The 23,830-nt window shown below is 37.6% G+C and overlaps 1 protein-coding gene across 1 annotated transcript; it reads left to right on the top strand.

Annotated features, from left to right (window-relative positions):
* The first annotated feature begins 1,603 nt into the window (after positions 1–1,603).
* LOC143858599 (Cyclase family protein) lies at positions 1,604–23,785 on the top strand. Its single transcript, XM_077369287.1, has 6 exons — positions 1,604–2,195; positions 3,574–3,618; positions 5,617–5,689; positions 19,007–19,104; positions 22,234–22,304; positions 23,204–23,785. Exons 1-6 carry the CDS (start codon positions 1,748–1,750, stop codon positions 23,327–23,329), a joined length of 861 nt encoding a protein of 286 aa, XP_077225402.1. The 5' UTR covers positions 1,604–1,747; the 3' UTR covers positions 23,330–23,785.
* Positions 23,786–23,830: the final 45 nt, after the last annotated feature.

The following is a 23,830-nucleotide window of genomic DNA, read 5'->3' as shown; positions in this document are numbered from 1 at the left end:
ATCTTCGCTACCATATTTTGATAATGACATTATTAATTTATTTTAGAGGAAAGTGTTCCTAAGCTATAGCTTAGATAATCTTATCTAAGCTATAGCTCAAAACACATGTGGCCCCATGTTTTTTGGGGATCCAAAGCATTCATTTGGAAGGCCCTTCCATGGATAGGGTGTGTACCAAAATCAGCCTTATAGGATCATCATAACCTTGCCATCTGTTGAGGGAAAAAATGGGCAGAAACATGGACACATTCCATTCCACTCCACCTTTGATTGGGTTAGGATGATTCTATAGGGCTGATTTTTGGTACACACCATATCCATGGAACGGCCTTCCAAGTGAATGCTTTGGATCCCCAAAAAATGTGGGGCCACGTGTTTTTGAGCTATAGCTTAGATAAGCTTATCTAAGCTATAGCTTAGGAACACTTTCCTCTAAAATAAATTAATAATGTCATTATCAAAATATGGTAGCGAAGATATCAGTCCCCTTGATTTTTAGTCCAAAATTGATTATCTAAGCTATAGCTTAGGAACACTTTCCTCTAAGCTATAGCTTAGATAACTCTAATATAATTCACTTGCCTAATCTAACCCAACTACTCTATCTAACCCATTCAAATCAAATCTTCTGATCTGATTTTATTCTCTAATATATCTACTTGCCCTATCAACAAACTTGCTTAATCTACCACACAGATAGGGGTGTTCATTATTCGGTTATAACCGAATAACCGAACCGAATTGGTTTGGTCAGTTCGGTTCGTTTTTTTTCTTTTCGGTTCGGTTTCGATTTTTTTTTTGGAAATTTGGTCATCTCAAAAAAAATTTGGTTAACCGAATAACTGAAATTATGAATAAAAATCATTATTTTTTCAAAAAGAGTGCTATATGGTCACTCCGTAGGATGATCAAAACCGTCCATTTGATTTATCACAACTTAATTAGGTTGTGCTCGAAAAATCATTTCGATAGGATGATCCTAGCCCTCCAATCCAAATCAAGATTTTGCTTTTTTTCCTCTTTTTCTCCCACTATTCGGTTATAACCGAATAACCGAATTTTTAATCGGTTCGGATTCGGTTCGGTTTTTGGAAATTTTGGTTCGGTTTCGGTTATCGAAATTTGATAACCGAAATTATTATCAAATTTCGGTCTATTCAGTTCGGTTATAACCGAACGAGCACCCCTACACACAAACGATCCACCAGTGAACCTCAACCCAATCTAACTAGGCACATATTATAACAATTCGTTAGAATATTATCTGCCAAACAATTCTCAGAATCCAAAAGGAAGATGACAATCAATTATCAAAATCCAAAACGAAGAGAGCAGAAAAGGTATATTCAAAAAATTTGAGGATCTCTAAGCTAAAGGGCGCCCTTGCAAAAGAGGGATGAAAGGGCTCCCCCATTGGTTGTAAATCATCACAGTGAATTAAATAGGGTCAAAAAAAGTCAAAGAACTTTAAATACTATCCGGTGATTTACAAATTACAACCAATTGGGGTGCCCTTTCATCCCTTTTTTTTTACTGAAAAGGCGCCCTTCGGTTTAGAACTCCTCTCAAAATTTTGGTACCGCTAGGGATTATCCTTAGAAGCGAATTTAACGGAATCAAACTCGGGGGCATTCAAACTGTTTGGCTTTATCCCGTATACGAATTCAACGGAATCAGGACTCCTTGGTTTTCTTATATTTTCAACACTCAGTCTCAGAAACCAACATCAATAATCGAGTTTAACAAGATGGAAGTAAGGTCGGTGAAGGCGACTACGTTTCTTGCTCTACTCCTCCTACTCCATACCCACTTGCTATTGTTGGGTGAGTCCTTACCCTACGCCCATCCATCATCTGCCTACGAAGACGACACCAAAGGGGGCTGTGGAGTTGGGTGGAGCAAAGAAGAAGAAGAAGAGCATCTGGTTCCGCTGAGGAGGGAGGAGTATGATGGGGGAAGGATTCTGGACATTAGCCATAGGTTGAGAGAGGACATGCCCGTTTTTGAGTCATCGGAGGGGCTAGGCCAATTCCTCTGGCTCCCAAAGAGCATGAAGAACGGCTCCATCGCTAACAACTCCGAGATGAAGTTGGCCACCCACACCGGCACCCACGTCGATGCCCCTGGTCATGTCTTTCAGCACTATTTTGAAGCTGGGTTCGATGTTGATACCCTCGACCTTGAAGTTCTCAATGGTATGTATTTTCCCTTTTCCTTCCAATTCTTTCTTTTTATATGAATTGCTCTGAATCTCATAGCGCGTAACGAATTTACTGATGCTCAATCGTATGATACACCAACCATAAATCCCAGATGAATCTGTGTTGAGTTGGTTGTCTTGAATTCAGCGACCCATTTTATTTTAAGTGATTTTGGCCCGATTCGAGTAAGCTTGTTCTGACCCACTTTGTATAAAGGGTTTTAGGGCTTGTCTGGTATTCTTGTTTTTTCAGAAGAGGGTTGAGAGCTCTAAAGGTTGAATAGCGGATACTAGGCTTTCTTGGTGAGTTTAGTAAGAGATACCAACTTTGTCTTGTAATCTCCAGTTCCTATGGTGGATTTTCTTGTCGTCTATGCCGTGGATATAGGCTTTACGGTGGATCTCCTCCCAACTTTCGACTGGCGCTTTCTTCATGGATTTAACTAATTTTTCAATTTTACCCTATAATGTTCAGATAGAGATACAAACATAGACACAAACACAAGGGGCGAAGACATGATTCGCTATATCTACAAGATATATACAGTACAAATATCATTAAAAAAACAGTAGAATAGACAAGGTATAGGTTTTCCCATACCAAGAGGTACAAGTACAACACCGGGTATATAGGAATAAATATAACGTTAAACTTGATATAAATTCCGAAGCATGATATCATCAATTCATCATAGTGTTGCATAGTTGGCGGAAGAATATGATGGTTAAAGAGTTCCTTGCATTTTAAATATGTCTATATTCATGTTTCAATTCATCCCAGTATCAGTGTCATACTTTCATATCATGTTTGACACAATACTTGGACCCCATATAAGTACCCATATATCATAGCTTTTGGTAATTAATCAATCTTCTGATCTGGTTTTTAGGGCAACTGTAGTTGATGCTTTGGGCTCCAGACTAACATGCTCAATATTTGTGAATACTGAGAAGCCCTCATCTTGATAAGAGAGATCATTATTATTTTACAATAACTAATTTGTCACAGCAACAAAGCTCAATTCATTTTGTTTATAGAAATCAATGAAAACCCTCACCAGAATCTCATCGGTTTGATTTCACTTGAAAGCAGTGTTGCAAAACTCTTCTATGGAATTGAATTCTAAAAAATTCTCTCTATCCAACTCACTTAGGGTGTCTTTCTTAGTAAAGCCTCTAGGAACTATTTACTAAAAGTTATATAGATTGTCTCATTATGCTAACTGCACTTATACATTTTTTCTTGTTGCTTTAGTTTAATCTTTGTGCCATATTTTTTGCTTTCCTTCCCAGTTCTATCATATCAATGTGCAATCATGTAGTTTCTTTTATTTAACATCTCACTGAATATTCTACTATTTAAATTTTAACAGGTCATGCATTGTTAGTGGATGTTCCAAGAGATAAGAACATAACTGGTAAGTGCAACTTCTAAATGAACTCATCTATATTCATTGGGAATGTATGCTTTCAACTTTCTTTGTTGTGAATTATTTGAATCAAGGGATTTTACCTTCTATTGTAGAGCCTCAAAATTTAAGCAATTTTGAATTTCGGTCATGTAACTATACTTTGCTATTCGTTGCTCCACTTTAGTAAATCACAGTAGTCCTTGTATGTCTAATAGACACTCAAACCAATTGCATGTATCCCCTAAGCTGTATAAAAGTAAACTCCTATCTAATTATGTACACTTAATGTTGTCCGTTTACACAGGTATTTCAATGTTACCTATATACACCCGATTATGGTTTATGTATGTCCTCTATCTTTCACATTTGGATGGATTTATAACTCCATTTGAACTTGGAAGGCATTTATGACCCTTGAAAGTCAAAGCTGATCATTCCCAAGTTAGAATTTGAATGAGTTCAGACTCAGGCAATCCGAGAAATGGGTCAAGTCCAATATTCTTCTGAACCAGTAATCCTTATTGTATCAGTCCCAGATCAAGGCATCTTAAAGATAAAATAATTAAGGAGAAAGCCAACATTTGGGTTTTCAAAAAATAGAACTTGCAAGCTTCAGAAAATGCCTACTATTGTCTAAGAAATTCCAAAAAATAACCGAAGATCTGCTTGCTAGTTCCGATGCATTCACCAACTTTCAGAACCATAGAAATCTTGACGTGGAGATTAGAATGACTATGTTAATGACACGAACAGTAACATGATTAGTGCTGTTGAATGACAACTTCTTGGCGATGAAGGTATAATGATGTTAAGAGTCGGTTCATGAGTTAGCAAGAAATACTACTATCAAAAGAACCATTGGGCATTTATCATATCCAAAACTCAAGAAAAATGTTGCATTAATAAATTCTGTTCAACCCCTTAGACCCTTTGAGTTATACACGTGCAAAATAATGTAAAATGATGTGAGCACTCTGTAATACATGCACATCCCTGTACATAGAAAAAAGATAAGAATTTAGTGCATGGTGTTTCAGCATCTAATAGAGCTCATCCGCTTTGAAACTAACATTATGGACACTAAGACCTAATGCGTTTTGCTGGACGCAAGTGGAGTCAATGAGTCAGTTATGCCCAAAAGCGACAGAGGTCAATGGAAAGGTCCCTTTTTGGAGTGTGGAATCCCCTTTCCTGCCAGCCTATGTTAACAGTGGCATTAGTTTAGTATTGAAACTGAAATGGCGAGGATGCCCAACCTTACTGTATAACTGTATTGAATGCATCCTTCTTTTATCAGCAGATCTGATTTATAACCCTTCAGCAATGAACTCGGAAGTAATTATTCCAAATGACATCAATCATTAATCCATCTATATGTATAGATGTAAGCATATGTATTTTTCCATGAGTATACTGTAAACCTCTTGGATTTGCATTTTGTAAGCTTCTATGCTTTGTTCCCTATAATATGTCCATCATATGCCAATCAATTTTACCCCTATGCCTATTTACAATGTAGTTGCCGACTTTAGTAAAATCTCTGCTGAATCTATTTCTATGGTTTCCATTTACCACTAAATTTTATTACTGTTTTATAATGACTTTGTGGGCACATCACCAACATATTCTGGTTATCTTCCAGGGATTGGGGCTGAAAAACTACAATACTTACTGTACTTTACTTTTTGTAAAAACTATAACATAAGGACTCAGTATTTCACAAGAATGATAATTTATGCAACAGTGTGTAAGCACAATCCGCCTCTTATTTGTTCATTCATGGAAGGACTCAGAATTTACAATATTGCCTCAGTCCCAAGACAACTCAGTCCCAAGAGTATGCATGTATTGCATAATTGAAGATTTTATGAATGAATGATGCCATTTTGAAATCCATTGTTATTTAATGCCAGCGAAGGATTTTAGTCTGCTCTAACCATCGTTGTTGCGATATATAATATAATATATATAAGTATATAACGGAACACTTTCTTCTGCTTACAGCTGAAGTTATGGAGTCTCTGAATATTCCCAAAGGAGTACGCCGTGTACTTTTCAGAACATTAAACACTGATAGGTACTCTATGTTGACTATTTCCTTAATTTCACCTCAATATAGTACATGTTCTATGCAGTTGTAACTTGGAAGGTATTGTATAAAAAATGGTTGACAATATTCAATTTATTTTTCTTTAAACCATCCTAAGTTTACTTTTCTAATGATGCACATAAACAGGGGAGCCATTTAGAATTTGTAGAATATCTAGTATAAGTGCCTATAAATGTTTGCTTTTTTTTTTCTTCCCCCCTTTGGTTGAAATCATTTTATAGTTGATTTGATTTTCTAATTAAAAAGAAAGTAGAACCCTGTGTAATCACGTGGAAAAAATAGTGTCATTTTTATTAGAAGACTATTTATTCTACTTGATATGTCTCTCTCTCTCTCTCTCTCTCTCTCTCTCTCTCTCTCTCTCTCTCTCTCTCTCTGTCTCTCTGTCTCTCTCTCTCTGTCTCTCTCTCTCTCTCTCTCTCTCTCTCTCTCTATATATATATATATATATATATATATATATATATATAGGAAAAGGTTTATATAAGGAAATGATATTTGCACTTCCTTTTATTAAAACTGGCACTCCTCACCAGATTATACACTTTTTTTTGTTGACTGCTTAGAGAATTTTGGGAACTGTAAAGACTATTTAGAATAGTGTAACTAAAGAGAGGGGTGTCATGATTAAAACGAAAGAATGCAGATATCATTACACACACACACACGCACATATACATATATATTTCATGTTCAAAGACTCACGGGGTCAATCACAAACTAGCCGGAGCCGAATTGGTTATGGCCCTACCAAGTGAATTGAAAACTCATTCAGCTTGCTTAATTCAATTAAAAACTCATTGGATCAACACTGACCCGGCTGAGTCAACCTATTTTTGCCTTGGGCGAGTTCTTGACCGAGTACATGATTTTATATGGGGCGATGATATTTTCACCCCCTTGTAGTACGCATTCGCCCCCCTTTTAACGTGATTTGACGTCAAAAAGCGTTAAAGTTGCCCATTGTTCACGTTATAAGGGGGGCGAATGCGTTCTGGGGGGCGGGGGGGGGTGAAAATATCATCGCACTATATATATATATATATATATATATATATATATATATATATAAAATGGAACTTCAATAAATGTCTGAAATTATTGTCATTGAGAACCATTATTTTAAATTTTACATGGAGAAAGCGTATGATAGGGTTCCTAGGAGTGATATATGGTGGGTCCTTGAAAGGAAAAAAGTGCCTACTAAATATGTTGATGTGATTAAGGATATGTACGATGGAGCAGTAATTAGTGTCAGAACCATGGATGGCACGTCTAGCGAGTTTCCAATTACAAGAGGACTGTACCAAGGATCAGCTCTAAGCCCTTATCTTTTTACGCTAGTTATGGATGAGCTTACGGAGGGTATCCAGGATTAGGTGCCACGGTGTATGTTATTTGCAGACGACATAGTATTAATCGATGAAACCAAAGCTGGAGTAGTTAGAGTTATGGAGAACTACTTTGGAATTGTAACGACCACAGATTTTCCTTTCCAAAATTTTTCTTATATATATATATATATATATATATATATATATATATATTGATAATGACACTCCTTGCAAAATAACTAAGTTGTTTTGATAAAGTTACCCTAATTGAAATTTGTGGAGGTAAATCTAGGGTTTGCTAACTTAATTAAATGACGGCAAATTGGTAAAAGTGCATTAGAGGTTAAATAGGAAGTGATGAGCTTTGATTTGGAAACCCAAATCTTTTCCCACATCTTGCTGTACTCACACTCCTAAGATTGGGAAGTGCATACGTACATAGTGGGCCCACCTTGCTTGCAATTTTGAAACCCTTAAAATAAGATCCAAGGGAGATTGATAAGTGCACCCCTTTCTAATTGTCAAGCCCTAATAGGATTCTTACTTTGATTAGGAATTACAATCTAATAAGGAAGCTAGGGCAGGTTTGGGGTTTTATAGAAAAACCAAATCGTGCCCTCTAAACTCAAGAAAATAACGATAATAAGAGAGAGAGTAGGATCCTGAGGGTTTTAAAAACCCATAACCGTGGGTTTTTCTCTCATCCCACGCACCATCAGTGAGAGATAGAGATAGAGAGAGTTATCAGAAAAGAGAGTGAGAGGGCTGAGAAACCGAGAGAGAAGAAGAAGAGGAGGATTTAGGGTTAATCTCCAATCTAAATTTCAAGTAAGTATTCATGTTCTTAATTGTTCTTGAAATTTTCTTCATGGAGGTACCAACCCTATTTGAATCAATTCCATCCTCTAAAACCCATCAAATCCCATGTCTCATACAACCCAAACTCAAAATCTCCATACCCTAACCCTCGTCTAACACCACCATCATTTAAATCAAATATGTATTGTGAAAAATCATGCCCTGTTCTGTTCATCTAATTTTCACCATGAAATTCCCAATTCAGTTGATTCTATCCATGCTCCATAGCCCAAATAAATAAATAATAATAATAATAATAATAATAATAGAAAATCGCCCAAGGCCTAAGCCCATTGTTTGTACATCTATACTATCATCATCTTCATGTTTTGACCCTCTTTGTAAGCATAAAGAAATAAAAGGTAGAGAAATTGAATACTAGTACATAATTTACAAACCCCAATACCCCAATCTATATGATTTAATTTCAGCCAAGAAATCCCCCAATAGCCTTGTTTTTGCAACCTACATTTTGAATGAAAATTTATCTTCAAATCTTGGCTGCGATTTTCATGCCGATGTACGAAAGTTTTCCCCAATTTCATAGCTCCATTACCACTGCAAAATTTGATATCACCACACCTCCAAGTTTTCAGATCATAAAACCAGCAACCCTAGATTATTCCCGCTAGGGTCGGCCATTTTGCTGTTAAAAGTCCTTCATGAAATTCCTTGAATCACCATACTTCAACACCTTTTTATGCAAAACCTGTGAAAGAAAAAACAAACTTAATCTAGTTAGAAAGGGAGAATAAATAAATGGAAAAGCAAGAAACAGAAAATTATAAAGTGGAATGGTATATTCAACCCCTTTAAAGTCCCTTGGGACACCTTTCCTAGTGTAATTATGGTTACTCGTTTTTACTACCACGGGGGGTGGCTCGGGTAGGAACAAAGGGGGTTGGATTTGGGTTATTGTTATGGACCAACATTGATGGAAAATTCAAGGCCGGACAACACATGAGCATGCAGCCAAGTTGAGGGAAATAAGTGAATAACATAAAGTATGTTATAGAGTGAGCCAATGTGACTGCGATTACATGAACTTGTCGACCCGAAATTTGCGTTGGTCCCTAGCAAATCTTGAAGAAATAAAGATAAAACCATGAAAACAAATTTAGGATTATTTATATTACATTATTAAAATATAATCATAATGAATCCTCTAAATCACTAGAACACTCGTAAAACAACAAGCCCAGAATTTTACACACCGTGATACAACGTAATTGAACCAATTAATTTAAAGAGAAGAACCGGTTGGTAGAAATAGAATTTTGACACCCTTGCATATGTAATTTACAGAGCACCTTCTTGTTGACTCGTAGTGATCCATTTGAATCGCCTTATGCGGAGACGAAAAGACAAGTGATAGCAAACTCTATAATAACAGTGTTCTTAATGATTCTGATAATATTCTTTGTCTCTTTATCATATTTCTGTATTTACTCTCTAGCCTAGAACATGCAAAATAATTGGAAGAGAATATTAGATCCTTATGTATGTGCCTGATGTTTATATTTATGATTTAACCGCTAGTGACGACTTGTGATGTTTGACCCAGGTATATGCATAGGATAAATTTGATTGAACCGTATTATGAAAATACGAAGAAATTTTGAGGAGTAGATGACCACTTTCAATGGACCCCTTTACATTCTTCTTTGGCCATGCTTGTATACTTAGATTATTTTTCTTGTCATTTTCAGAGATAACTATTCCAACCATTTTTCTGAGAGCTTCTTGTATTCTACTTGTTTTGGCGTACTTAGTTGACAATTTAAGGGTTATTTTATAATACATTGTCATTAATGCATTTTTATTTTAAGAGTTAGCTAAAGGATCTTGCTGAGTTTTCAGACCCAGTTGTCTCTACTAGGTGATGTAAGGGAAGATGAGAATGGTGCTTTTGCTGACGAACAAATTTGAAGCCACTCTAGGAGGGGAGAGCAATCGTAGTGTTTTTGGATTGACATCATTGTCTTATGCAATAGTATTTGAGTTTTTCTTTTGGTCGGTCTTAGTTTATAGACGTGCTTAGTGATGGAATTGATTGATTGATGTAATAGACTTTATTGAATTGGAATAAGATTGCTCACTCATTTATTTACTTTTAAAATTCTTTGTCTCGTATATTGATGTACTGTTTTTTTTTTTTTTAAAAAAAATTAATGAGGTTTTTGTTGTCTTTTCCCCGTAGTGACCCATTGTGGAAATTGGGTCGTTACAGTTGTGGTATCAAAGTCCCCAGGTTTAGTCAGTGAGGAACCTGGTGTACGAGTCTTGGGTACGTCTTACGAATGGGGTAGTTGGACAAGAACTTAAATAAAAGTTATGCACCTCTCTTAAACACTCAATTCTACCCTTAATGGAAAATACACACCTATGTAGATTATTTTTAAAAGTAAGTAAAATTGACCAACCCACCTCTTAAACTACTAAGTAGTTAAAAGAATTAATCTTTTACATATGAACTAATATTATGTTGAGGAAATAGGGGCAATGTCAGGGTCAGAATCCAGATCAGGGTCAGGATCCCTTAAACATGATTGCACAGCTTCTAGCAGCAAAACAACAGACTCAAGCTACAAATATAGCTGCACTAGCTCAGGCCCAAGCTAAAAATCAAGCAGCTAATCAAGCGGCACTTTAGAACATTGCAACGGCTCTAGCAGGACATCAGGAGCCGAGGGCGGCAGCAGACCCCTCCCAACTTCACAGGCAGTTTAGAGATTATCACCCGCTGGAGCTTACTGGGATAGGAGACCCTTTGTTAGCAGATCATTGGATCGTGGAGGTAGAGCGCATCTTCGCGGTAATGGGGTGTACCAATGCGCAGAATATTCGTCTTGCTACCTTTATGTTAAAGGAGCAAGCTGGTACTTGGTGGATGACAGTAGAGCGAAATTCTCCAGGAACTAGAAATGAGACTTGGGAACAATTCAAGACACAGTTCAACAATCAATATTTTCCCAGGCATGTTAAGAACGAATTGGCATCCTAGTTTGCTTCGCTGAAGCAGGGAACTATGACTGTGGCTCAGTAAGGAGCCAGATTTAGAGAGTTGTCGGAGTATGCTCCAGGATTTGGACATTCAGAGGAGGACAAAGTGCAAAAATTTATTGACGATCTTCCCCCCTCCATCATGGGGAGCATCATCAATTTAGAACCTGATACTTTAGCGTCGGCCTGTGCAAAGGCCGAGGTAGCAGAGCGCAGTGATAAATTAATTCAGGCTGCGCGGACTTCAGCAACAGAGAACAGAAATAATGTATCTCCTTCGAAGAAGCCAAGGACAGATGGAAGCGCACCTCCAAAAATGCCATGTAACCTTTGTGGCAAGTTTTATTCTGGAGTGTGTTGGAGGACGATGAAAGTTTGTTTCAACTGTGGCGACCCAAACTATAAAATTTAGGATTGTCCTTAGCCTATTTATCAGCCTTTCCGACCCCAGCAAGACCACAACAGAACTTTCCGCACCAATTTGCTTAATAATACGGTAAGGTCCAATATAGCGAGGACTAAACTTTCCCTTTCTGCCAAATCGCATAACCGCCTTGAACGGAGAAATTTTTACAAATACCCTATCTCCTTCTGCAAATTCAAGCTCTCTTCGCCGTTGATCGGTGTAACTTTTCTGCTTACTCTGTGCTGTCTTCAAACGTTTTCTGATCAAGGCTACCTTTTCTGTCGATTCTTGAACTAACTTCGGTCCAATTAATTGCTTCTCGCCCACTTCTGCCCAACATAGAGGAGATCTACAAGCACGACTATACAAAGCTTCAAATGGAGCCATTTGAATACTTTGTTGGTAACTATTATTGTAAGCAAACTCACAAAGTGGTAAGTGTTGCTCTCAATCTCCTCCAAAATCCAAGATACATGCTCGCAACAAGTCTTCCAAAATCTGATTCACTCTTTCAGTCTGACCGTCCGTCTGAGGATGATAAGCGGTACTATAGTTCAACTTTGAACCCAACTCCTCATGCAGGCTCTTCCAAAATCCAAAAGTGAACCTAGTATCTCTGTCTGAAACAATAGATGTAGGCACTCCGTGCAATCTGACGATCTGAGCAACATAAACCTCTGACATCTTCTTCAAGGTCCATGTCTTCTTCATAGCAATAAAGTGAGCAGACTTGGTGAGGTGGTCTACAATCACCCATATGCTATCAAATCCACTCCTTGTTCTGGGTAAACCCATGATAAAGTCCATCGACAAACTGCCCCACTTCCACTCAGGAATCTCTAAGGGTTCAAGAGTACCTTTAGGTTTCTGATGCTCTATCTTTATCTTCTGACAAGTTAAGCATTTAGACACATAATCTGCCACATCTCTCTTCATGCCACTCCACCAAAAATTTCTTTTCAGGTCTTGATACATCTAGGTGCTACTCGGATGGATGGTGTAGCGAGACTTATGAGCCTCGTCCAAGGTGCTTTTTCTTAGCTCCTCATTACTTGGTACACAAATTCTAGCTTTGAAATACAAACAACCATCTTCCCTAACTAAAACGTTTGGTTTCGAATCCACTTCTGCCTTCAATTTCATTATCTCTGCATCATTTGCCTGAGCCGACTTGATCCCTTCCATAAAATCTGATTGAACTCGTAGACTGGCAATGAGAGAGCTGTCACCAACCTCTCAATTCCCCAAATCCAGATCTCTGAACTGCTCCAATAATTTCCACTCTTCCATTATCAAACATGCTAGTTTAGGATGTTCTTGTCTGCTAAGAGCATCCGCCACTACATTTGCTTTCCCAGGATGATAACTCAAAGTAAAATCGTAATCCTTAAGGAATTCCAACCATCTCCTTTGGCGCATATTCAACTCCTTTTGATCAAAAAGATATTTGAGGCTCTTATGGTCTGTAAAAACCTCAAACTTCACTCCATACAAATAATGTCGCCAGATCCTCAAAGCAAACACTACTGCCACCAACTCTAAAGTCATGAGGGGTAATTTACTTCATGCCTCTTTAACTGTCTCGACCCATATGCAATGACTTTTTTCTGATTGCATGAGAACACAACCCAATCCCCTAAAGGAAGCATCGCTATACACAACAAAATCTCCTTCCGTAGAAGGAAGCACTAACACTGGAGTAGATGTCAACCTCTTCTTTAATTCCTGAAGACTGTTCTCACACTCCTCAGTCCAAAAATACTTAACATTTTTCCTTGTCAATTTCGTCAACGGTCCAGCTAAAATTGAAAAGCCTTCGACAAATTTTCTATAATAACCTGCCAACCCCAAGAAACTCCTGATCTCTGACACATTTGTTGGCTGCTTCCACAAGGTAACCGCCTCGACTTTAGCGGGATCAACTGCGATTCCTTCCTTAGATACCACGTGACCCAAGAATGTCACGCGCTCTAACCAAAACTTACATTTAGAGAACTTTGCATACAACTGATTCTGTCTTAAAGTCTCTAATGCAAGCCTCAAATGCTTGGTGTGCCCTTCCATGGATTTCGAATAAATAAGGATATCATCTATGAACACCACTACAAACTGGTCAAGAAAAGGCTTGAACACTCTGTTCATTACATCTATAAATATGGCTGGAGCATTGATCAACCCAAAAGGCATCACCACAAATTCATAATGACCATACCGAGTCCGAAATGCAGTCTTAGAGATATCTTTGTCTCTGACACGCAACTGATGATGTCAGGACCTTAAATCAATCTTCAAAAAGTGGGCAGCTCCTTCTAATTGATCAAAAAGATCGTCTATCCAAGGAAGTGGATAACGATTCGTGATGGTCACTTTATTTAACTGCCTGTAGTCAATGCATAACCGAAGACTACCGTCCTTCTTTACAAATATAACAGGAGCTCCCCATGGTGATGAACTTGGCCTAATAAATCCCTTCTCGAGCAACTCTGATAATTGATCATTTTATTCTTTCAACTCTGCTGGGGCCATTTTGTAAGGAGCCTTAGAGATAGGTCTGGTCCCTGGCTCAAGGTCAATAGTGAAATCAACCTCTCTGTGGGGAGGCAACTCCGCCAAATCCTCCGGAAAAACATCCAAGAACTCGCTCACCACAGGAATGTTTGCTGCAGAAAGCTCTCCACTGTCATCTTCCTTCTTCACATATGCCAAGTAGCATTCACACCCCTTATTTAACAACTTCTAAGCTTTCATTGCTGCTATCAACTTGATCTTCCTAGGACGCGTCACTCCTTCAAAAATAAATTCCTTTCTCCAGGAATAGCAAATCTCAGTACTTTATGAAAACAGTCTACATTGGCATGATAGGAAGCTAACCAATCCATGCCAAGTATGACTTTAAAATCATTCATGTCTAATAATACTAGGTCTCCCAAAAGTTCTTTATAACCTATCTTAATAACACAACCCTTGCAGACAAATTCAGTAACTACAATATCTCCTACTGGTGTGACAACTTTCAAAGGATGCAATAAAGGCACAGAGGTTAAATCCAATTCTCGAACAAATGCAGGTGTTATAAAGGATAAAGTGGAACCGGAATCAATAAGAACATGAGCTGAAGAGTTATTAACAAAAAGCTGACCTTCCACCACCTCATCTGATGCCTTGGCGTCTTGCTGATTTAGTGCGAACACACGGTTGACTGGCGCCTGAGGGGCATTTCTCCCCTGACTCTGTGGACGGCCCTGGTTTCCTCTCCATTGATTTTGCTGCATTGGCTGTCTTTGCTGCTGCTGTTGAGGTGGCTGATTATTGAAGTTTTTGTTACCCTGGTTCGCTGTTGGCGGAAAGTTCTGTTGTGGTCTTGCTGGGGGTCGGAAAGGCTGATAAATAGGCTTAGGACAATCCTGAATCTTATGGTTTGGGTCACCACAGTTGAAACAAACTTTCATCGTCCTCCAACACACTCCAGAATGAAACTTGCTACAAAGGTTACATGGCATTCTTGGAGGTGCGCTTCCATCTGTCCTTAGTTTCTTCGAAGGAGGTACATTATTTCTGTTCCCTGTTGCTGAAGTCCGCGCAGCCTGAATCAGTTTATCACTGCGCTTTGCTACCTCGGCCTTTGCACAGGCTGACACTAAAGTATCAGGTTCTAAATTGATGATGCTCCCCCATGATGGAGGGGCGAAGACCGTCAATAAATTTTTGCACTTTGTCCTCCTCTGAATGTGCAAATTCCGAAGCATACTCCGACAACTCTCTAAATTTGGCTCCATACTGAGCCACAGTTATAGTTCCCTGCTTTAGCGAAGCAAACTAGGATGCCAATTCGTTCTTAACATGCCTGGGAAAATACTGATTGTTGAACCGTGTCTTGAATTGTTCCCAAGTCTTATTTCTAGCTCCTGGATAATTCCGCTCTACTGTCATCCACCGAGTACCACTTTCTCCTTTAACATAAAGGTAGCAAGACGAATATTCTGTGCTTTGGTACACCCCATTACCGCGAAGATGCGCTCTACCTCCACGATCCAATGATCTGCTAACAAAGGGTCTCCTATCACAGTAAACTCCGGCGGGTGATAATCTCTAAACTGCCTGTGGAGTTGGGAAGGGTCTGCTGCCGCCCTCGGCTCCTGATGTCCTGCTAGAGCCGTTGCAATGTTCTGAATGGCCGCTTGATTAGCTGCTTGATTTTCAGCTTGGGCCTGAGCTAGTGCAGCTATATTTGTAGCTTGAGTGTTGTTGTGCTGCTAGAAGCTGTGCAATCATGTTTAAGGGGTCCTGACCCTGATCTGGATTCTGACCCTGACCTTGGGCATTGCCCCTATTTCCTCTCATCTGATACTGCTGATGCATCTGCAAAATGAGTAAACATAATATTAGTTCATATGTAAAAGATTAATTCTCTTAACTACTTAGTAGTTTAAGAGGTGGGTTGGTCAATTTTATTTACTTTTAAAAGTAATCTACATGGGTGTGTGTTTTCCTTTAAGGGTAGAATTGAGTGTTTAAGGGAGGTGCATAACTTTTATTTAAGTTCTTGTCCAACTACCCCATTCCTGACTAAACCTGGGGGCTTTGATACTACAACTGTAATGACCCAATTTCCAGAATGGGTCGCTACGGGGAAAAGACAACAAAATCCTTATGAAATTAAAAAAAAAAAAAAACAGTACATAAATATACAAGACAAAGAATTTTAAAAGTAAATAAATGAGTGAGCAATCTTATTCCAATTCAAAAAAGTCTACATCAATCAATAAATTCCATCACTAAGCACGTCTATAAACTAAGTAAGACCAAAAGAAAAACTCAAATACTATTGGATAAGACAATGATGTCAATCCAAAAACACTACAATTGCTCTCCCCTCGTAGAGTGGCTTCAAATTTGTTCGTCAGTAAAAGCACCATTCTCATCTTCCCTTACATCACCTGGTAGGGACAACCGAGTCTGAAAACTCAGGAAGATCATTTAGGTAACTCATAAAATAAAAATGCATTAATGACAATGTATTATAAAATAACCCTTAAATTGTCAACTAAGTAGGCCAAAACAAGTAGAATACAAGAAGCTCTCAGAAAAATAGCAGGAATAGTGATCTCTGAAAATGACAAGAAAAATTATCTAAGTATACAAGCATGGCCAAAGAAGAACAATGTAAAGGGGTCCATTGAAAGTGATCATCTACTCAAAATTTCTTTGTATTTTCATAATACGGTTCAATCAAATTTATCCTATGCATATACCTGGGTCAAACATCACAAGTCGTCACTAGCGGTTAAATCATAAATATAAACATCAGGCACATACATAAGGATCTAATATTCTCTTCCAATTATTTTGCATGTTCCAGGCAAGAGAGTAAATACAGAAATACGATAAAGGGACAAAGAATAATATCAGAATCATTAAGAACACTGTTATTATAGAGTTTGCTATCACTTGCCTTTTCGTCTCCGCGCTACGAGTCAACAAGAAGGTGCCCTGTAAATTACATATGCAAGGGTGTCAAAATTCTATTTCTACCAACCCGTTCTTCTCTTTAAATTAATTGTTTCAAATATGTTGTATCACGGTGTGTAAAATTATGGGCTTGTTGTTTTACGAGTGTTCTAGTGATTTAGAGGTTTTATTATGATCATATTTTAATAATGTAATATAAATAATCCTAAATTTGTTTTCATGGTTTTATCTTTATTTCTCCAAGATTTGCTAGGTACCAACGCAAATTTCGGGTCGACAAGTTCATGTCATCGCAGTCACATTGGCTCACTCTATAACATACTTTATATTATTCACTTATTTCCCTCAAGGTGGCTGCATGCTCATGTGTTGTCCGGCCTTGAATTTTCCATCAATGCTAGTCCTTAACAATAACCCAAATCAAAGTATATAAAAACTCACAGACAAATATAGAATAATAAAATAGTCAATCATTTATTTCATTCAAAGTCATTAATTTAAATTGAAATGATTGTGATTAGTTATTTAATATCATAGTATGAATTGTTTGCGTGTTTGCGAGCAATCTTGTCGCATACTAATCATCTATTTCTTATCCAAATCTATGCACATATTAGATAATACTCTTAAAATAATAACACACGATCATATTAATTCTCAAATTTTAAAAGATCAAGTGTCAAATATCAATTATAAAAAATGTTTAAGTTGTCAATGTTGTTCTAATTAGAATAAATCACATGATCGTATGAATCGTGCAATTTACGATCGAATCGAAAGATTGAATTGAAAATTGCAAGATTCGTACAAATTAGGATTCAATGATGGAATTTAAATCGAAATCCATAAGATTTGATCTGAGTCGTAAATTGTACGATTTTCAAAATAATGTGATTCTAAATTTTAAGACTTTAAGTACAATGTCCAATGTAGTTCTTTTTCTTTTTTTGCAATTGGAACTCCCTTGAATAAAATACCTATGATCCCGACATGGTTCTGATAAAACCCCATTCCCAGTCCGGAGGCTTGACAAGGTTTTCATCCCTCATACACAGTATTCAGATGAGGTAATATGGTTTCCCCAGATATAATGGTTGTTTCTTTCTGAAATTACATTATAATAAGTTTCTTTCATCATCAAATTAGATCAACTTCCTGCCCAATTGAAGAATATAACCTTCTCCTCGAGCTTTGGTCTTTTTGGAAACCATTGAATGAAAAGTTGTAAACAGTAGAATCAAATTTTCAGAAGGGATATGATCACTATGATGCCATGAGTTCTTTGTGGCTTCTTGGAAGAAACATCTAGTCATATATTATCGCATTGTTCTTGGTCTGTCCAAATATGGTGGTTTTTAGTATTTCTTCGTAGTTCGATAACAGATTTTTGGAAATGATTTTGTCATCCCAATGGCAATTTATGATCTAAATGTATTTGGGGAATTTTTTTTATTCGATAATCTTGGAATATGGAAAGAACAAAATCCTAGGCTTTTCTCTAGAGCAGCCTTCCCTTGAAGGGAAGTCATCCGCATATTTGTGATCGAAACCTCTGAAAGGGCATTGAAACAGGAATGCCTTTTTGGAATCTCTGACCTTACTTTGGATGTAAGCTCTCATTGTCAATTGATCTATTGGATTGAAGTGCAGAAAGATGGTTATATAGGAGTTCTCTCTAACTCATCAGGAGAGCCTGTACTTATTCTAGTCTAATGCTTCTATTTGAAATGCTAATTCAAGCAAACTGGAGGTCTTAGTGGTAGCATTGGGTTAATTCCATCACTAACTTGTTTTCTCATGAAATTTGATTTTAAGGTGACTCTGATTTTGTGGCTAAAAGAAAATTTTTCTTCCTTTTGTAACCAATGTTTGTAAGATTTTATTTATGTATGTATGTGTATGTGTGTGTGTGTGTCTCTCTCTCTCTCTCTCTCTCTCTCTCTTCAATGTTGGGTTGATTAAGCATGTGATGCAATATATGATCAAATAACTTTTAAGGGAGTCTAAATACTTTTTGTACTCAAAACACGTTGAAATTCATTTTTATGTGCAATTGTGCATGGTGTGTCTCTTCTTAGGTTGTTGAATTGGTTTGCATTTCAAGTATGCAATCTCTGTTAGCAATGCATTTTATTCTCTTCAGCTTTGGGTTGAATATGCATGAGATAAGCATGGTATGATTGAAAATTTAAAGTGAACATATTTTCTTCATAGGAAACTTATGTGGAAACGAGGATTTGATTCAAGCTACGTCGGATTTATGAAGGATGGCGCAAAATGGTTGGTTGATAACACAGACATCAAGCTTATTGGTAAGTAGCGTATTTTTATTGTTGTTTAGTGAAAAGCTTCTTCTACATGACTACATGATCTATTACAAGTTAGAGTGAGTGGTTCTTGGAGTGTGGATAAACTGACTAATCACATTCACAGCATATGCGGAGTCTGGTCGAGTGTGGGAAAGGTAGATTAGATCAATCGGCCAACCAACCTCTGAAAGCGACATACATCAACTAATCCCAACTCATCTTCATCGTTCAATTCTGATTCTGTTCGATTGATGAATCAATTGGCTTGGACCCAAGGGTTCATGTCTCCTTGTGAAGATCTAGGATGTATTTTCTTTGAGAAATGAAAATACCCTTAGATGATCAAGCAACTTCAATCTCAAGAAAATACTTTTAACTTTCCTAGATCCTTAATCTCATACTCTTTGCCCATGTAATGCTTTGGTTTTAGAATCCCATTCTCATCATCTTCAGTTACCAAAATGTCAATCATGTAGACTATGTGTGCTACAATTTTACCTTGAGAACACTGAACAAACAAAGTGTGATTCGCTTAGCTTTGAGAGTAGCCCCTCCTTTTACTGTCGTGCTAAAGCATTTCAAACCATGCTTTGGGTGATCGCTTCGGACCACTTATGCCTTCCTTTGTCTGCCTACTTTTCCTTAGTTGTTATGAAGTTGGAAGCCAGGAGTGGGCACATATAAACTTCCTCCTCTAGTTCGCCATGGAGAAAAACAATCTTCACGTCCAACTGGAGAGATTTGCTGCAACTGATAGTCCACTCGTGTGGAATTCAGTTTTGCCACTCGAGCGAAAGTCTCCAGATAATCAATACCATAAGCCTATGTGCAGCCTTTTGCTACTAATCGAGCTTTATGCCTGTGGTTTGTATTTCATAGTATATACTCATTTACATCCAACAAGTTGTTTTCCCATCACGTTCGTATTTCACAGTATGTGCTCATTTACATCCAACAAGTTGCTGTCCCTGAGGAAGATCAACCAATTCCGAAGTATGATTTTTCTTTGAAGCTCATATTTCTTCACAGAGTGCATTCTTCCTTAAGTGTTGAGATAAGACATCTGAAACAATAGAAGGTACAGAAACAGAGAAAATAAAAGCTAAAAAGGAATGATAAGATGGGAATCATGACTGATAAAAACAAAATCAATAATGGGATGTTGAGTACAAGTTTGCTTACACTTACGAGCAGCAATAACCAATAGGTAGATCAGAGCACCAATAGAAGGAACATAATCAGAAACAATGAGAGGATGTGCTGATGTGATACCTGTATCCAAGGTAGGATTATCTTGGGATAGGTGGTTCTATGTAGTGTTCCTCTTTGTATGAACTTTCAACTCTTTTACGAGGTCAATATCTGTCTCCTCTAAACTTGTAGTATCAAAGAAGAAAGGCGGTACAGTAATAAGAGGCAAAAGTACAGGAGAGTCGGAGCCTTTTTCCCTTCATTAACACCCTCTCCCTAAAGTGAAACACCATGAACAGTAAAGAAAGGGAACAAATTCATGGAAAGTGATATCTCGAGATACAAACCAACAATTAGGTGAATGAAAAACTGATGTCCCCTTTGAGGAGAGGAATAACCAAGAAAAAAGACACTCATGAGCTTTTCGATCAAGTTTGGTACAAAAATCCTTTTGAATATAGACAAAATAAACTCATCCAAATACTGTAGGAAGAATATCAAATAATTCCAAGCTAGCCCAGATTAATTCCACAGCAGTTTTGAAACAGAAGACTCGAGATGAGAAGTCTTAGCTTACCATGCCTAATTGGAGTACTTGATCGATCAATTTGAATAGTACAATTTCAATTACCTTCCAAGGACAAAGAATCAGTTTGTTTATGCCTTGGCAACACTGGCATCTATGAGCCGGATTAGGCTCATCATAAAGCAAAGGACAACTCCCACCAATGTTGGGGCAATTGAAACAGCCACAAAGGCGCCAGATAGAAAACCCTGGTTCCACGATGTAAGACTCATCGAGTGCCACAAATACCCCAATGAAGCCTCCTATAAAAAAAATAGAGCCATAAGGAACCCGGCCTCGAATTTCGTCATCTGTGGTAGAGAGTAGATGAAGAGTAAGCCATTAGGATCATGAAAGAGATCCACGATGGGGTCGTGGTCCTCACATCCGTGGTAAGGCCCTAGAAAAGAAAATTCTTTGACAAGGATACTACTAGACGACCCCGGGAGAATGATTTTCATAAAGTTTGACAGTGCCACAAGTGTCAAATCTCCACGGGCCACCTGCGAGGTTACATACTTTGACTTCACCATGGCCCTTTTCAACATGGGGAATAGATATCATTGGAAAAATAGACCCAAATCATTTGCCGGTCATGAATAAATTGTTCACTAAATGGGCCGAAAAAGCTTCATTTGCGTCTCTAACCTTGCACTGGTGAGCAAAGTTTATCTTGATGAATAAACTCTGCCGATATGGTACCCCACATTTACTTCTCTCAGACAGCAGTTCACATTTCATGAAAGAGGTGAATTCACTATGCGATAAGTATAATATCAAACAATGCAGGTTGCATAAGAATTTAAAGGTGATAAACTTTGCCCTAGACCCCCAAACCAATGGCGGAGGCGGCCAATGAGAATTCAAAGTTGATAATCAATAGAATGATCACCTCGCATAAATATTGGTCATTCAAACTGCCTTACACATTGTGTCCCTATCGAACCTCAGTAAGGACAGCGTAATCTACATCAAAATACTCCTGCAGATCATTTTTCTCTTCTATTGTAGAAACAATATGAAAAATAAATAAATGTGAAGCTGGTATCTTCCTCATTTGGTTGATTTCCATCACTGGAACAATTACCTGACAGTCCCCCACTGCCAAATGTCGAAGGTATAGTGGACCAACAGCGAGTATAGTGGATATTTCTATGGAAATTATATTCTTGGATTTACACTTAATAATAATTCTGGCACATGTAAGATCTACATTTATTCAGTATCACAATGTCTTGATGCAACTCATTGTTTCTTGCTGTTATGTTTTTGTAACATCAATTTTTTCCCATTTCTTCATGCTATTTTCTATGTCATGTGATGACTACTCTTAGAGTCGGGTTGCTTCTAATGCATTTCTTCTCTATGTCATGTAGGAATTGATTACTTGTCTGTTGCTGCATTTGACGATTTGATTCCTTCTCATCTGGTTCTTCTACAAAGTAGGGTAAGTCACTTTTTCCCATTAAATTGAACCTTACTGTTATTTGGGGACACAGGATATGTTCTGTTAAAGTTTAATTTGTCAGTGGTGCTTCACTCTATTTTCATTGTTTGTCTCATTTGATCATTCATTGCTTGCTCCTAGATGGTTGGTTTGTTTTCACTGGCCCACTGTTATAGTTTTCCCAAATTTTTTTTATGATTGTCCTTGTAAAAGATTTTCTAAATGATTCATTTCCAACCTTCTCAGTCAAGGGGTTAGGATAATTCATTCACAGTGATTCTATGGAGCATTGAAAGCTCTGCTAGTGGCCCACCAGATCAACAGCCTATATCCACCATACACATGGGCTGCCTGCAAAAACCATGAAAAAGATTTTGGAAGAGCAAGATTTGCTTCTTCCCATGCTTACTTTCTAAAATGTTGAAAATAGTGATACCAGGCGCCTTATATCATTAGTAATCTAAATGAATAAGTCAATCTGCTACAAGTTCTCTCCTGGAAAAGTGAGTTGCAAAGTAGATTTTAGAGAAATTGCCTAGACAATCCATTGTTTTATTCATTTATTGTGTCAGCCAATATCATTTTTAGTAATGGAAAACTGACATGCACAATCCCATGTTTCATGATGGCATTCTTGTAGCTGTTACAACCAAACTCACTGAAGCTATATAGAGCTAATCAGAGAAGTGTATAATAAAGTGAGGAGTGTCGTTATAGAAAAATTTTGTATCAGATATGGAGAAATGACCTGTACCGATTAATTTTATGGATGCATGTATTCACATATTCTTGGTTGCTGTTTAGACTTTCATAGTACATCAAACATACTGTTTGGGCTCAATTGACTTCATTTGGATAGTTTTTATCTTGGCAATGACATTGGTGCTAAAATGTTTCAGGAAATCATCCTGGTGGAAGGCCTGAAACTGGATAACATAAAGCCAGGGATTTACTCTTTGCATTGCTTGCCTCTGAGGTTGCATGGTGCTGAGGGATCGCCGATAAGATGCATTCTTATCACATAATTCAGCTCATTCCATATGGATATGGTACTCTAAATGCTTGATAATAATTTAGAAAGGGAAATGATATCAGCACAACCATGTTTTGATATTTTAACTAATGCATCTTGTCTTTTAGCATATAAAGAGCTGTCAAAAGTTTATTACAGTTCCCTAAAAAGCTCTCACAAGACAATTAAAACAGAAAAGAACCAGCTGGGTCTTTGCAATTATTAAATCATGGTTGTGCTGATATCATTTCCCTTTAGAAATACTCTAAATGCTTGATAATAATTTAGAAATAAATACTGAGCAGTTTGTAAGTGCTTTTTTTCTGTTATTATAAACAGAATTTCATTGTTCTAGATAGGGATTCCCATGGATGGGCATATGCTGACTTGCCCATCCCTGGATCACCAAGCACATATGCCATGTGTACCGACTACCGACTCGTAAATCATTTTCCTGTGTTTTAGTCATGGTTTTAAATTTCTTCTGAAATCCGAAATTTTGAAAATTTCGTCA

The sequence above is a fragment of the Tasmannia lanceolata genome, unplaced genomic scaffold (assembly GCF_043159265.1).
Source record: "Tasmannia lanceolata isolate RefF3 unplaced genomic scaffold, GAP_Taslan_0.1 ptg000003l, whole genome shotgun sequence".
In the NCBI taxonomy this organism is placed as follows: Eukaryota; Viridiplantae; Streptophyta; class Magnoliopsida; order Canellales; family Winteraceae; genus Tasmannia; species Tasmannia lanceolata.
The sequence above is the reverse complement of the archived record's forward strand: the minus strand, read 5'-3'. Positions and strand labels throughout refer to the sequence as shown.

Bases quoted from the DNA above. Each gene is read 5' to 3' on its own strand.
- LOC143858599 (XM_077369287.1), top strand. From the start codon at position 1,748: ATGGAAGTAAGGTCGGTGAAGGCGACTACGTTTCTTGCTCTACTCCTC. The intron at 3,619-5,616 runs GTAAGTGCAACT...TTCTGCTTACAG, and splicing joins AAGAGATAAGAACATAACTG to CTGAAGTTATGGAGTCTCTG. The intron at 19,105-22,233 runs GTAAGTAGCGTA...TATGTCATGTAG, and splicing joins CACAGACATCAAGCTTATTG to GAATTGATTACTTGTCTGTT.